General features: G+C 43.8%; 1 protein-coding gene across 1 annotated transcript in view; it reads right to left on the bottom strand.

Moving 5' to 3' along the window:
- Positions 1–1,733: 1,733 nt before the first annotated feature.
- Positions 1,734–17,066, bottom strand: part of MFSD11 (major facilitator superfamily domain containing 11) — a 28,893-nt gene continuing 13,560 nt past the window's right edge. The window contains exons 10-14 of the mRNA XM_075277397.1: positions 16,956–17,021; positions 6,918–7,043; positions 6,661–6,835; positions 5,109–5,244; positions 1,734–2,084 (exon numbers count right to left, since the gene is read on the bottom strand). Coding sequence (XP_075133498.1) covers positions 1,920–2,084; positions 5,109–5,244; positions 6,661–6,835; positions 6,918–7,043; positions 16,956–17,021 — 668 coding nt within the window. The 3' untranslated portion in view covers positions 1,734–1,919. The remainder of the gene's footprint in view (positions 2,085–5,108; positions 5,245–6,660; positions 6,836–6,917; positions 7,044–16,955; positions 17,022–17,066) is intronic.

The raw sequence follows: 17,066 nt of genomic DNA, 5'->3' as shown, positions 1-17,066 counted from the left end.
TATATTCAGCCTTGTTGCGGCAGGTTGAACATGGAGGTCCTTCTCAGTTTTCTTTGTGGGACAACCCCTTGAACGAGGCAGCACACAAATCTCATCCAAGTGCTCATGTACACGGTCACGTGCATGAGGCCTTAGACTAAGGGTGCATGCACCCTACGGAACGCCGGGCGTGTATGAGAGCCGTACACGCCGGCGTTACAGCAGGGCTGCCGAACACTTCCCATTCACTTCAATGGGAGCGCTCCCATTGAAGTGAATGGGAAGTGTTCGGCAGTCTGCTGTAATGCCGGCGTGTACGGCTCTCATACACGCCCGGCGTTACTCAGTGTGCATGCACCCTAAGGCCCCTCATAGCAAAATGCTGCAGCAGAAGATACAGCAACATTGCGTGTTACATTGAATTTTTGCTGTTTTCCTTTCCCTACTAAATATATAAGGAAACCACTTGCAATTCTAAAAGCTAAAATTAGATGTTTTTTTTGTTTTTTTTTTAATTCGGCACATTTTTTTAGAAGCAGTTTTATATGAGGTGTCCCATTTTTATAGGATTTGGAGAATTGGTTCTGCCTCAAGATAATGCAGGATGATTTTTTTTATTGATCTACATGAAGGAAACAAAATTTCAGCTGTTTTTGAGGCAGAACAGCCTGAAAAAAAGCTTCTAAAGAAGCAGTGTGAACTTACCCTTAGCAATAAAGCGCTGTGAGAAAAACCGGTTCTTCCCACAGCACTTTAACTAGAAAGTTCACAAAGTTTTTTTCCACGGACTTTCTGTTACAATAATACCTATACGGAAACTGCCGGCATTTCCGTAGATATAATTGACATGTTGCAATTTCCAAAACTGCACCGGTTTTGGACATCGCGGCAGTTTTTACCGCAAAGTGGCCATAGGATTCACTAAATTTTTCCCTGCAGCGTTTCCATCCCATGGGGCTCCGGCCTTAGGCCGAGTTTGCAAGAGAGGTAACTTTTCCACTGCAGCAAAATTTGCCTGTGTTTTACACGTCGATTTCATCCCAATCCTTGATGGGGTGAAAACCATGAAAAATCTGCAACACAATTCATAAATAATATTCAATTCTGCAGCATGCTCCTCGATTTTTGAGGCTTTCAAAGCCCCATCTACATGTACTATAATGTTCTATGAATATAAAAGCTTATAAGGCAAGTTGGACCCTGTTATGTCAATTTCAAACACTGTAGAATACAATATGAATCCTGCACCATAAATCCCAAATGTCTGAACTTGACCTAAAGGATCTGCCTACTAAGTGCCCTTTTTAGGTATGTGGCCTGGGTGAGACTACCATTGCACCCCAATAGCTACACCCCTCAGAATCTTTTCCCCTTGACAAGAGGACATGGAGTGAATTTCCCTGTAAAGGTTATACGCCCAGCGCGTTTATGTGCCACCAACACAAATGCAAAAACAGCAATCTTATCTGTGCACAGAAGTTGACATTTGTCACTAGTGAATTATAACCCATTTATAATCATTCCTATAGTAAAATCGGTCACGTTTATATCAATAAAAAAAATCCTTAAAATGTCACAACATAAAGCCTGGGAGTGTGAAGAAGTGACTGGTGTTCAGCGGCCAGAGAATTGTATTCAGCATGTCTGGTGAAGCTTCCAGATTCTGTAATTGTCATGCAACAGTAATGACAGCGGAGGCCAAGGAATTTAGCAGCTATTGTTCAGGCAATGTCTAACCAGCACTGCCACGGAGCTTTCTTTTTGCCCCAAACGCCACTTGGGAGAAAGTGCATTGTGATCAAGTTGTCCCAAATTTCACGATGAACACAGACTAGCTTGGGCAATGCCCTGCGGCCGGCGCAGATCCCGCTGTTCCTTTCCAGATAGATGTCGGCCCTGGCACCTTGTGATCCAGCAGCTTTGGCATGGGGTTGGCATAATCAAATGCTGCCGTAGCGAGTCTCTTGGGAATCTAAACTCACCACTCCCCATTCCACAAAGAAGAAGGAGATGGTGCCAAAGAATCCAAATATCACCATGATTAACAGCTGCCACTGAAGGAGGAGGTAGTTACTATAGAAGAAGGCGACAGCTGCGCTGATGGACTGAAAAGACAAGAGAGAAGACCCGATTATACACAGGGTTTGTTAAAAAGGCATCTGTTTGCCTGGAATCACTTAAAAAGTCTATAAATAAGAGCACTCCGTGGCAAAAAATCATTAGCAGATACATGATGATCCGAATGAAATAGCAACTTGCTGATGACTAAGTACATGGCGTAGTGCGCCGGAGTGATTGCTCATGTACGAACCCAATATAGTCCATCTCTAGGCGTCGGGTTTAACTCCTGCAGCTACCAGCATAGTGAGTAGTGTGCAAGGGTACGTGCGGGGAATGGTATAAAAGAACATAAGCATTACCTGTTCAAATCCCTGCCACACCAGTGCCGCGATGACAGCACCTCAATAACACAAACCCGCGTCTTTTGCTATTTTATACCATCGCCCGCTTTTGCTCCAGTTATTTTTTTTGCTATCCCCCTTTTAAGGGGTTGCCCAGATCATATTTGTAGTATTTAAAGGGTTTATATCATTAGAATCCCTTTTTCTACAAATACTATGTCAGTAAGGCTATTCTTTTCCTATCTTTGTTATTCTGATCCGCGCCGCCGTCCCGGAGAAATTGCTTATTTCTTCCTTATGTAAATAAGTCTTCAGAAAGCACAGTGCTGTGCTCCCCGAAGACTCTCCAGTGACACCTCTGTCTTGTTCCGCCGCCGTGTCATCATCTGGCAGAGCAGACTGTGCATGTAAATTCGGCCATTTTCCTGTGGCCGAACGGACGGTCGTGTAAGAGGCCACAGGAAAATGGTCGAATGGAAATGCGCAGTCGGCTCTGCTGGCTGATGACGCGTGTGATGACGTGGCAGAGAAGCATCGGCGGAACAAGACAGAGGCGTCACTGGAGAGTTTTCGGGGACCATAGGGGACGCCCCCTGTGCTCTGTGAAGACTCATTTACATAAGGAAGAATTAAGAAATTGCTCAGGAACGGCGGCACAGATCAGAATAACTAAATAGGAGAAGAATAGCCTTTCTAAAGGCTATTCCGATGTGGTCTTTGTAAAAAAATAAAATAAATAAATACATTTTAATGATAGAATCCCTTTAATAGTGCTGCTACTGGGGGTACAAACAAGACAAGTACTCACCTCTCCCGTTCCGGTTTGCACTGGCAGGTGCACCACTGGTCTGTATATAAGTCCCCTGCTGATGTCACTAGTGCAACTCTTTTGAGGCCAAGCACAGGCCTCAGTAGTGACCTGTTCACAAGCGCCATGTGACTGCTGTGATCTGCTGTTTGCAAAGTGGTGACCACCGAGGATTGTGATTGGCTGCAGAGGTCACCCGGCGCAAACAGCCGGAGGGCCTGTATACAAACCAGTGGAACTACTCCACTGAAAATGGAGGCACGGGGAGAGGAGAGCACAGGTTTTCCCAAGTTTATATGCGCAGTAGCAGCATTATTAAAGGGGTTATCCTGACCAGAATTTTATTTCTTAGCATTTGAAAAGGAAACTTGTCTGATAGTTTTTCCACGAATGTGAGTAAAGACTTTTCCTATGGTGCCCACTCACTTGTTGCTGAAAATTTACCCTGTTATAAGCTTTCAAAGCCAAATTTATCTTACAAGGGGTTTTCCCATGAAGTTATTCACTATCCATGGAATAGGGTATAACTTGTAGATCAGTGGTGGTCTGAACGGATGGACCCCATTAATCAGAATAAGGGACATTGGTCCCTGTCCTGAATGGAGTGGTGGTCAGCAGTGTGTTCACTGCTCTATTCATTGCAATGGGGGTGCTGGAGATAGTCAAAGAACAGTGCTCGGCTATTTCTAGCCCTTCCATTGAAATTAATAGAGCAGTGCATGCGCTACTGACCAGTAAAGGGGACCACAGTCCCTTATACTAGGGCTGACTGTTCAGACACCACTAATCTGCAAGGTATCATCCATTATAGATAGGGAATAACTTGCTTCATGGTGAAAACCCCTTTAACTAATCACTAAGGACAGGGAGCTTCTTCATTTAGTCATGTAGCCAGGTAGGGTATTGGGCTGATGTCAGACAGGTCAGTCACACGGCCAGAGGAAAGTCACTGCATCATCTGTTAGGACACCCTCATACATATCAGATAGTCAGCAGGACTTGCTAAAATCTACAGATCTGGCCAATGTTAACTAAACGTTTTTTTTTTTCCCTTAGGAACTGTCAACCAATTCAGAGTCCTCTTCCATTTTCAGCATTCAACTCCATGCACATATTGCAAATCTATTTCCAAAACCTACTAAAGTGTGACCATCACACAAGATCTTAGCAGGGCCAAATAAATTTGTAATGACAGTAAATACAGCACGATCTGGCCAAAGCGGGAAGCATGCCAGTGCAAGAGTAGGACACCCTGAGTCATAGACATCCATTAGTGTAAGGCCATCTATATTGGCCTACACTTACAAATGTGGTCTAAAATTTAGTAAAAACGTAGATCCTGAAGTCACACAATGCACGTACTATATCAGTATATCTGCGATGTGTCTACCTGGATAAGTCTGGCCTACCCATGATCTTCTCATGGGACAAAGTGTCCAGTCTATTGACTGATCTGTCAGTTCCCAAACCAGGATCGGCTCTAGGAAACTTTGCATCAATCGCATAAACATGGCAGATTCTTCTTTGCTCTAAAATCTCCAGTAAACACATTTCAGGTCATGACATGGAAAAGTGTATTATCTGACTACTTATAAGGAATTGATAGGAAGGTGACCATGACCATTGTATACAAGAGTGGTTTAGACAACAGAAACCCAGTGAAAGGTTCTCTTTAAGGGGGAATTCAAACTACCGCTGCTGTCCGCCCAGGGGTTTCCATCCTAAACCCGGGGAAACTGGACAGGGGATGGCTTACAGGTGGTCAGCTTTAAAACATATGAATGGATTTTAAAGGTAACCACCAGTGTCCATATGCAGTATATGTAAAACCACCTGCAGCTCTAGCAATGCTAATAGATGACAAGATGTGACTGTACCAACTCTCATTGCATATTCTTGATTTTTTTTGCATAATTTACCTGTACAAATTTGAAGATCGCAAAAGCAGGTGCACTGTCATCTGCATATAAGGTCCCCAAGATGCTGAGGAGCTGAGTATTGAAGCAGCTATCTCCTAAGCCCAGAAGAAAGCTGCAGAAGACGGCCAGGGCTTTGCTAGAAGATAAGAAGAGAAGCAATGTTGACATGTGCAGTCATACAATTACATGTAGCGCTGCTCGTCCTCTAATAATGAGATTTTTATGATATAATGTTTCAGAGTTTGCACAGTTTGGAGCTTCTATAGGTTCATTACAGGCACGGCTATAATTATGTTGTTTTGCAGCCCGTTCTATTTAGGATTCTGGCTGGAAGCCTATGTTGTCATTGTCTTCCTGGAGATGTCTAAGCAGAACGAGTCATCTTCGTAAGTCTCAGTACAGTGAAATAGTGACCCCTGCTGTCCGTACTGTAGTGCTGCAATGGGCCCGATACAACAAATAGACATAAAGGTATATGCCAACATTTGATAACATTAGTTTGGTTAAAAGTGAGAAAGACATTTGCAATGGACGGTAGGAAGTGGAATAGATGTACATTTGATTCTAATGCCGGGTTTCCAAACCTTTTCAGCCCTGGACAAGAACCTAAAGATTTCCTGGGGGCACCTCTCAATTCTCCCTTAGATGCCACAGCGACTGCACCGCAAAACTCTGGCTGATAAGCCCATTGTACCCAAGCTGAAGCAGAAAAACAAAACTCGACTTAGGCTTTTCCGCAGCACAGGGCTGGAATTCGGGGAAGAATCTGAAGCAGAAGACATCCTTCTGTGTTGAGTCACTTGCTGTCGGTTTGGCTATTGGAAGCCCAAGCACTATTGATAGATTTAAACAGAACCTTTCATGGCCTACTACGCATGCAGTTTTATATACCGCTGAATTCAGCGCACTGTTGGCTTTCGCATTATGTGCCATGGGGCTGAAGATATTGGTGCCGATATAAGGGCACAGATATCTGCCCACTTTCAGAAGGGTGTTCCTGACAGTCTAGCTGGGCTGTGAGGAACACCCCCCCCCCCCCCCCCGACAGTACACGTCCATAGCCCTGTACTGTCAGAAGTGGCGTTCCTTAATGCCCAGTGATGACGCTAAGCTGTGAACTACGTCCCCAATACTAGTCTATGGACGAGTACAGTCAAGGGTTAATGGAGCGTTCCTTACAGCCCAGTTAGACTGTCAGGAACACCCTTCTGATAGTGGACAGAGATCGGTGCCCTTATAATGGCACCAATATCTTCAGCCCTGGGGCACATAACGGGAAAGCCGACAGCTTTCTAGCAGTATATAAGACCGCATGTGAAAAGGTCCTCTTTAACCAGCCTTTGGTCTTTACTGCCCCTATAGGCAAGAGGCAGTACATGCAACCAAATACAGACCACACAGTAGCCTCTATGGGTATTACTATGGAAATCCTGTCTTATAAATAGAAGTATGCGGATTATTAGACAATTTTTAGTTACACTAATGATCATTTTAGTTACCTCCCTTTCAAAAAAAAAAAAAAAAGACTCTAAACTGAACCCACTTCACATACCTTGGGTCTACAAAAGAACGACTGTCCGTTCCATCACGGGAGGCAACAGGGGCATCATTTGGGACACTTAGAAATATTAAGTAAAATGCCAGAAAGTGAACTACAAGGCCCAGGAGGAACACTGGATTTCTTCCAAAACGACTGTTCTTACTGAGCAATCCAAAGACCGCACCGCCTGGAAATTAAAAGACAAGGTAGGATAAAATATAGAGAGGAAAATATATCAGACAACGAGGAGCATAAGATGAAGAACAAACCTAAAACCTCTCCAAGTCCGACAAATATTCCTGAGAGTCCGATGAGACTCTTGGCATCTGCCCCAAACACGTTAATGGCTCCTATGCATGTGCCAAACACACCGGAGTAAAAGGTGAGTTCAAAACCTGAAAGGGTGGAAGAGACAGGACTGGTCAGAAACACAGAATACTGTACATTTATTGTGGTCTAGGCAGCAATGAAAGGGTAAAAAAGGGGACGGCTCTTAAAGGGAGTCTATCATTGGTATTTTACATTTGTAAATAAGCCCATCATTATACAGCCTTTAGAGAGGCTATTCTAGGCATACCTGTACTAAAGAGATCTATTCATCTGTTTTCTCCCAAAAATCGATTTTTCTGATATTCAATCATGTCATCATCCATCAGCGTTGTTCACCGCCCGCTTCTTAAAATCAGGGCACTCCCTTCTCCTCTTTACTACTTTCATCAGCAGCCTGTCTCATTGGCACAAATGAAATCTTGCGCATGCGCTGTACACTCGGCCGCTTTGGCTTTGAGCCGAGTATATAGCACGTGCTCCATCTGTGAGCGTACCTTGTGTAAAAAGGTACATGCAGCATGCGCTGTACGCTCGGCCCAAAGCCAAAGTGGCCAAGTGTACAGCGCATGCGCGAGATTTCATTCCCGCCGATGAGAAAGGATGCTGAAGAGGAAGGAGAAGGAGGTGTTGTAATTTTAAGAAGGGGATGGTGAACAATGTTCCTGGATGAGGACGCGGGGGTGCTCGGAGCACAGGGGTAACGCCGCAGATTCCGGGCCTAATCAGGAGCGGGATGCCATGATGGAATGCCGATGCTGCATCGGCATCCTGCCGCGGCTATCCGCAAGGAATGGGCTCTTTCACACAGGGGGCGGATTTTGGCACAGAGTGATGCGGGGAGCCGCGTCACTCTTGGGTCAAAACCCGCCTGCCACGACCGTCGCAATCGTAGATTCCCCCTCCGGAGTCGGCTCAAATGAATGGGCCGACTCCAGAGGTTGCTGCTGCCAGGCGGAATCCACCTGAAGAAAGGGCAGCTTGCTTCTTTTTTCCGCTAGTGGCATGTTGCTAGTGGTCTCGCTAATGGTCTCTATAGACCACCATTGTATGGAGGCGGATTTTGAGGTGAAATCCGCTGTCAAAGTCCGCCTCCTTGCCCCCATGTGAACTAGCCCTAAGATTGTTTTCTTCTTTTCTTTTCCCCCTCGTATTTTATCTGCTTGGTTACATGTATTTGCAGTCCATTGTGCCTAGACTTTTGGACACTTTGGCTTTTCTCAGGTATTTGTTTGCAATTGTATAGTTATTCCTGGAAGACCCGTATCAGTAATAGATAGGAAATGGGGCAGACTGTTCCCTATAGTACACGCCCATAGCCTGGGACAAAAGTAAAATGTGATGCAGCCATAATGTGCAGCAAAAAAAAAAAACTGATAGGACACACGTATGAAGGCTTATACAGTCATAGAACAGATTGCCCAGCAGGACCCCCACACATATTTCACCTTCTGATGAAAGTATAATTTATTTTTGTTCTTTACAAAAAAAATTACAACATTACAATAAAACCTGTTGTAGCAATCCATATAATCTGAAGTCTATTTGTCTATCCATCCATCCACTGAATTCATTTCTGTTCGCTTTGCACAAAACGATAAAAACTATTATAGTTACACTATAAAATCGGAATCCCATTCTTCTGCTGGCTTTTCTACATGGGGAAATAGATGTTTATACCACTTGTAATTACATATCTATATTCACAACCATTCACACCGCCAAAACGAGCCGCGCAATTGTATTTACAGCGTCTGCACAAAGTTAGACCTATAACGCGACTAGCCATGAAGGCGCAGGGAGCAAAAAAAAATGATAAAATACTATTTAGGGAGTGAAGACCATTTCAGCCTGGCAGAATCAGAGGCTTCCGAGGCGAGTACATTTCATGTCGTCTTCCTTGTAATCTGCCTTCTCATTATAAGCGCTGAGTAATGGATTGTGAAGATGACCGTTTACCGGGGACAAGGCTGCCCTCCCATCCCACTGGCTCCATGCTTTTTCTATTAGCCTACTGGCCTCTGTCTGTTACATTACATATCTTGTTAGCAGCTTGTCCTATGAACGAGGTTATTGCGGAAACCTAACACAACCTCGCAGCTATCCATTAGCGGGGAAATGTGAGAGAATCGGGGTGGGGGAATCATCCTCCATTTATCCCGATGCTCCTTTTGCAGGGAGTTAATCTCCAGGTGGCCCGCTGCTTACATTCCTTGCCGTTTTTCATGATGTTAGCGAGTCGGCTTTGAAGGAGGCGTCTGCCCTGTAGGTGGCGATAATCAATAACCGCCTCCCGCTGGGACTTTCTCCTCTACAATCATTTGCAGGAAAGAAAGAGCATTAAAAAGTAATTGTACAGCGAGTCCGAGTCCCCCCCCCCCCCCCCCCTGTCGCTTGATGTTACATACAGATAAAAGTTCTAGCATACAGGAGGATATACAAAAGCTGTATATATGATCACAGTCTTCAGCGTGTCAGCAGCGATTTATATTCTGATAGTATAAAAGGAGGCGACGTGATCTGAGACGCAACAGACTACGGTGGAGATTTATTGCAACTAGTCCAAAACAACCAGGGAGCCCAGTGCCTTCATGTTCCCAATGTGAGAAGTAGCTATGCGTAACCACTTGCCTCACCAGTAATTTAATAAATCCAGCTTTGCTTTGTGTCTCCAGTATACATGGAAATAATGACCAGGTGAGATTAACAATTTCCAATGACTTGGTCCTCTGATCTCTGAATGCTCTATGTCATTCGGGTCTCAGCGGTTACATATGGATACCGGCAGACTCCACTGACTATAATGGGGTCTGCTGGTTATGTCCACAGTTTCAAAAGTGGTGGAGAGAAAAGTCCTCCATGCAGGACTTTTCTCCCTGCCAATTTTCGATGGTTTCTTTGGCGCAGATGTGAACCCACTATGGTTGGGGTAAAGTGGGGGCAGCACGGTGACTCAGTGGTTAACACTGCAGCCTTGCAGTGCTAGAGCCCTGAGTTCGAATCCCACCAGGAACAACATCTGCAAGGAGTTTGTATGTTCCCCGTGTTTGCGTGGATTTCCTCCCATTCTACAAAGACATACTGATAGGAAAAAAATGTACATTGTGATCCCTATATGGGGCTCACAATCTACATAAAAATAACCTATGGTTAGGGTAAAGTGAGTGCATGTGTGGCCAACTCTTTAGGAGCTAAAGGGGTTTTGCCGCCGCAAAATCACGGCCACAAAATAACGCGGTGTTTACGATCCACAAAATCAATGATTGAAATCAATGGGAGCGTATACGGCCCACAAACTCTCACACGGCGTATACGTGCCAAATCACGCGGCACGTTACTCCGTGTGAATGGGCCCAAAGACACTAATCCTCTAGCGTCCAACTAACAGTACCCCTAGAATCAGGAGAACAGGGGCCATTGTTAAGATATCAGTAAGTTTTGATGACTGATACAATAATTAGACTCTGTACTGTCAGGAGGGCGGAGTCAGTCAGGAGAGGGTAAAGGGGGCGTAATTCACAGCTCTCTAAGTGTCCATTCACACGGAGTAACGTGCCGCGTGATCTGGCACGTATACAGTGTGTGAGACTTTGCGCGCCGTAAAAGCTCCCATTGATTTCAATGGGAGCCGGGATCGTATACGCCGCGATACCATCCAGGCTCCCATAGTCTCACACGCCGTATACGTGCCAGATCACGCGGCACGTTACTCCGAGTGAATGGACCCTAATACTGTCCCCACTTCTCCAGTCGGAGAACGCCCACCTGACAGTACAAATCCTAATTAGCATATTTTGAAGCAAAACTAACAACACTAATTGCCCAAGAATGGTGGGAGCTAAAAATAAATAAATAAATAAATCCAACTGTGCCAGAATCAGTTTAGCATTGCCGTTACGAAATTGCCTCTAAGGCAATTCCCAAAACTGCAGAAAGTGGGAGATAACAGATCAGTAGAAATCTCACACTGTGCTGAGCGATAGTTTTCGCCAGAGCCAGCCGCAAGGCCGAATGGATTTGGTCTTGTTATTAGTTAGGTTTCGGCGCTCAGAATCTGTTGGATATCCGTAAAAAATGCTTGTGATTTCGCAGCTAAAATGAACACGCTACGTTTTTTTGTTTTTTTAAATGTAGATGGTGAGCCCCATATAGGGATCACAACGTACATTTTTTTCCTTTCAGTATGTCTTTGTAGAATGGGAAGAAATCCACGCAAACATGGGGAGAACATACAAACTCCTTGCAGATGTTGTTCCTGGTGGGATTCAAACCCAGGACTCCAGTGCTGCAAGACTGCAGTGTTAACCACTGAGCCATCGTGTTGCCCCCAAACACACGCTACGTTTTTGAAAATGCAGCTCTTTATGTCCACAATGTGAGGATGAGATTAATGGAATCGAATTCACTTTGCTGATACTGTCATACACAAGTGTTTTTACTTCCGCAGAAACGTAGCGTTTCGGCAATGCAGGCTCTTAGCCTAACACACAGGACTGATCTTGACATTTTCCAAAGGCAGGACAGAGGATGACCGCTCTCAACACGATCACCTGACTTGTACTCGGGACCACGGTTTTTCCCTTGAAAACTTAAGGCAGCGCCGAATACGTGGTGCGATGACTGCAGAGAGGCAGCGCTGCGGTAAAAATGACATTTCCATATATGAAGCCTTTAACCTCTAGATAATTGTTCACGTACGAGGAGATTTTCGGCTTTATTAAGTTATATTGCTAGAGAGGAAGAGAAAAGCAGCTCTGGCAACTGTGCGGCTCAGCGGTATACTTACTAAAATGTCAAAACATCACATCAAATTGGATGAGCAAACTGCTTTGTGCTTCGACGCCATTGTCTTTATAATAGAAAAAAAAACACGTACACGTCGTGGAAGAAAACATTAGCTATTGTATACAGTAACATACCGCTTTCCATCCGCCCCCATACTGCAATCATTACAAATTAGCTAGTGTATATGGCACAGATCGCAGGGTGCATTAACCAGGCAACAACCGGGCCGCAAACTCAACAACATACAAAAACAAGAGCAAAAAGAACACAATAAACACATTTGTATGAGGCCTCGAACTGCCTTTAAAGACACACAGCACCCAAATCCACAAAGCGGAGAGATGTGTCCTGCCGACAGCTATTCCTCCTGACCAGCTCAGCCACATGCATGCTCGACTCATGCACAGGTTGTCATGGGGAGAGGCTACATAGAACAAAAGACCCCACCCTTCTTTTCTCCCCCATTATCATCTATTGGGAGGCATATACACAAGGTATTTGGTGAATACAGATTTCTCAAAGGTTAAAGTTTATTTTCGATGCTTATTTAAAGAGGATTGGTCAGTTTTCCTGACATGCGTTGGTTAGTAACTAATTGTATTCCTTATGAAATAATTCCTTTTTTTAGTGTAACATTGTACTGTTCCTCTGTTATTCCTCCGGGAAAGTCATGTGTAAACTGACAACTGGGTGTAACCTAATGGAGTGTGTCTCTGCACACTCTGACTATGACCCATCAGTGCCCCCGGTGTCCGATAAGGGAAATGGTAATGCTAGATGTAAAATTATTCATGAATAATAGAGGGATGGCACAACAGACACTTCAAGGAAAATACTACATTTACAAGTCTGAAATGTCAGGTCGGCATAATGCAGAAAGACACAGGGACAACTAAAGCAGGTCTACAGTGTGGACAACTAGCCAAATGCCAAAGGGTTAAATCAGTTGAGTTCTGATACTTGGGTCCCCCACAGATCAGCTGCACCTGCGTCACAGGTCAGTGACATCACATTCATTTTGTATTGTGGCCTGTTTGCAGCTCAGCCCCATTTATGAAAACGGGGCTGAGCCACAATACCAAAGACAATCCCAGTGCTGTGCTTGGTGTTCAATGAAGAGGCTGCAGATCAAACCTGAACACAGTAGTCTCTTCATCCAGCTGATCTGTTGGGGTCCTGGGTGTAAGACCCACACCTATTTGGGGACAATGACTGCTTATCCTAAGGACGGGTCATCAATGTTACCGTCCACACTTTACATCTGAAGGTTGTGAACAGAATAAGACTTTGAAGCACTGCAGACATGTAAATGTCTACTTGGTATGACACGCCTTGGCAGAATATATACTATTTTACCTTCTGACAGCCCCTTCTGACATACCTGGTCTGGGTGATCACCATACAGCTACATGTACTGAAGTGGTCACTCTCCTATACCATCGGGGGCCTATACCCTTAGACTACACTACAGCGGGCTTAGGAGAGTGCGGCATACTATATATCAGTGATGGCGAAGAGACATTTACTTTGACTTTTAGAGACCGTGTGCCCAAACTGCAACCCAAAACCCGCCAATTTATCACAAACTGCCAACACTGGAATTTTACCTTAATAATATGCGGATCCACAATTGCACACAATTACAGACCTGCAAAATATGATCATATCAATGGGGCTTTACAGAGCTTCCTGCTCCACAGTGACCCCCACACAGTACAATCAGCTGCACAGTGACCCCCACACAGTATAATCTGCTGCACAGTGACCCCCACACAGTACAATCTGCTACACAGTGACCCCCACACAGTACAATCTGCTGCACGGTGACCCCCACACAGTACAATCTGCTGCACAGTGACCCCCACACAGTACAATCTGCTCCACAGTGACCTCCACACAATACAATCTTCCCCACAATGGTGCCCACATAGTACAATCAGCTCCACAGTGGCCCCCACACAGTATAATCTGTTCCACAGATGGGTACCCAAAGAAAGGGCTCTGAGTGCCACCTCTGGCACCCGTGCCATAGGTTCGCCATCACGGCTATATATACTTGAGTTCAGTGAATAACATTATAGCACTCAGCTCCCTCTAGAGGCAGCAAACAGAATCATTTAAAGGTAAAGAGTCACCAGGAAATTACATTCTTTAAATCACATTTTTATATTAAACACATTTTTTATGAATGTTTTTAATTTTTCAAGTTACTATCTATATTTACAAAAAAAAAAATTCTAAGAATCTTGTAATTCCAACTCTTGCCACTAAGGTTAATATAGTTTGTGACTTTGTTTCCTCGAGACGCAAAAGTCTGGAGCAGACACCACTGACTATGGGAGCGTATTCTAGACATGCCCTTTGACCTCTGCAAAAGACATTGGGTGTGTGTATGTGGGGGGGGGGTGACTAGATAAGCTGTGAAATCCTCTAATAGAGGATTCTGTGACTTATATACATGATAGCGGAGATATCAGTGGACTGATAAGTGAGGTGTCTGCTGCAAAGAAATATCAGGAAATCTCAGCATATTATTTGGCTCAGTGTCCAGAGTCAGAACTGCAGGATCTATTGTAAAACTAGATTAAAAAAAATAGGTAATTTTCTGGTGATACCTTGCCTTTAAATTTAAGTCTATGCCAGACTGGCAACTCTATATAAAACCAACCTATTTAGCTGAAAATGTATTCGCTATAATAAAGCAACACCCAGTTACATAACCCTATTATATCATCATCTTTAGATACTGTGCCCAAACAACGTGAGGTTCCAAAAGACCTTTAGTACACTATACAGAAATTATATTTTGGGTGCAATACATATATACAGTGCATATATGAGCAGGCAGCCTGAAGGGCATATGTTTCTACTAGCCTCTGCCAGCGACTTCATCTGCGGGTTGTTGGCATCGATGATCCGCCTATATTCAGCAAATTGCTGCCGTCGATAGTTTGCCTGCTCCTTTGTTTCGGCAGCTGTTAAGTTGGCCTGCCACTGAACTCATTCCTTGTGCTGTGCCCGTTATTGTTACGGCATCTAAGCAGTTCGCTGGCACTCCATATAATAGGTGTGTTGTTGGCGCCGATGATCCCAGTCAGGTCTGATTGAAGAGAAGTCTGTGACTCCTGGCTACGTTCATAGCGGTCGTTACATAGTTGATGAGGTTGGATAAAGACATTAGTCCATCAAGTCCAACCTATAACCCTACAATCCCTACAGTGTTTTATAATTTTGCAACAAATTAGATTTTATTTTTCCCGGCATGTTTAAAAGTAGCAAACTGCCAATTTGGTTTAAAGGCATTTTCCCCATCCAGTGAGTAAGCACTGCCTGGAGCAGATCAGATAATATGCAAATGCATGTACACAATGGACTGAGGGTTAGCTGAGTGTTTACATAGAGAGATAACAGACCTGGCGTTATCAGCTGAGATAAGCTCCTGCAATAGCAGTGTAATATGGTATGTGAACATAAATTCATAACAGTCGTGAAGCTATGTCATTTACCGGGATAAAAAGTAGCCTGTGTGTTAATCGGGATTACAATCTATCTATGTGCCAAATTTCATTCAAATCCGTTCAGCGGTTTTTGCGTGATTGAGGAACAAACATCCAAACATTCACATAGTAGGAAGGATAGGATAGGAAGGAAAATATATTAGTAGGATAGGATAGGAAAGGAAGGATAGGATAGGAAGGATAGGATTAGTAGGATAGGAGGAAGGATAGATAGGATTAGTAGGATAGGATAGAATAGGATAGAATAACCAGGTACTTGGAGCAAGAACAAAGGACTTTTGAAGGCACACAACAAAGTAATGCCCAAATCCGCTCCTCCTTTCCTAGTCTCCTCTACACTCCGGTAACGTGACCACTAGTGCAGGGAGCAAAGAGTAGTCAGAGAAGCTGGTGGCTATTATACAGATAGGAAGATGGGACTAAGAACAGGAGGAACTAGTCCAAAACGAAGAACAAAGGTGCAGTATACTTTTATTGTGACTACAGGGTTCCTTTAAGATGTATGGCTGATGGTTATTTTGACAGTACTTTGTTGTCTGCCTTCAAAAGTCCTTTGCGGTACAGGAAAAATAAAAAGTACCTTGGCTGTAGAGACATCAGAACTGCAGGCTGCCTACTCATACATACTGACAGGGCTCAGCTTCTGACGCCTCACCCACACATCCTTTCCTGAGAACTGAGCAGGCAGCTTGCGGCAGTAGAGATACTGAAGTCTTGCCTGGCCCTGTATTCTTGTAGTCGCACTGTATGGTCGCGTGCGCACATTCTGCAAGTCATACTGGAACAGGCGATTTACTCATTCCTGGTGACACATTCCCTTTAAGAATGCTTAAAGGGGTTGTCCAGTTTAAGTAAATTGATGTTATCGTTTAATGGCAAGGAAAGGTGGCACTACTGGATGGACAACAGACAAAAATATGCAAGACCTTAGATAGTAGGATGGGCTTTATGAAATTTTTTGGTGGTGGTCTATAGTATAAGAGGTAAATGTGCAGTTCATAAGAGAAAAATGAAAAAACTGGGCACTCACTACAAAGCTTTTCAGTAAAAAAAAATCCAAACTTTATTTTAGACTTCCATGTGTAAAAAAAATAAAAAATAAAAAAATCGGGAGGAGGCACGCCTGAAAGAAACGAGCAACAGCTGTTTCGTGCAAATAGCACTTCTCTTGAGCTTAAGGAAGTGTTATTTGCACGAGACAGCTGTCGCTCGTTTCTTCCAGGCGTGCCTCCTACCGATTTTTTACATGGAAGTCTAAAATAAAGTTGGGATCATTTTTCCTGAGAAGCTTTATGTGGTGAGTGCCCAGTTTTTTTCATTTTTCTCTTATGAACTGATGTTATTGTTTGTTAGATGAAAAAAAACTTGTACAATTTTCCAGTATACTTTCTGTATCAATTCATCTCCATTTTCTAGATCTCTGCTTACTGTCATTCAATGTTTATTCCAAAGGATAAAAATCAGTCCATGGTCATGTGATTTATGGTCCATGGTCATGTGATGCACCTGTGTGTTCATCACATGACCATGGACAATTGAATGTAGTGCAATACCAGATACAGCCCATAAACAAATGTGGCGCTGTTGCCTGAAATAAATGTCATACAATATATTACTGTCTCTGAATAATAGTATAATAACAGGAGTCACTTTTCTAGACTATAAACTGGATGTTACCTGTATACGCCATTGATATGCTCAGCAACAACATTTCTTTGGTGATAGATAACCTCAAAGACTTTGCTGTAGGAAGAACATAAGACATAATGAATATAAGAACGCTGCAGA

This window comes from Leptodactylus fuscus, chromosome 6, assembly GCF_031893055.1.
Source record: "Leptodactylus fuscus isolate aLepFus1 chromosome 6, aLepFus1.hap2, whole genome shotgun sequence".
NCBI classification, from domain to species: Eukaryota; Metazoa; Chordata; class Amphibia; order Anura; family Leptodactylidae; genus Leptodactylus; species Leptodactylus fuscus.
This window is presented reverse-complemented; position numbering and strand designations above follow the sequence as displayed.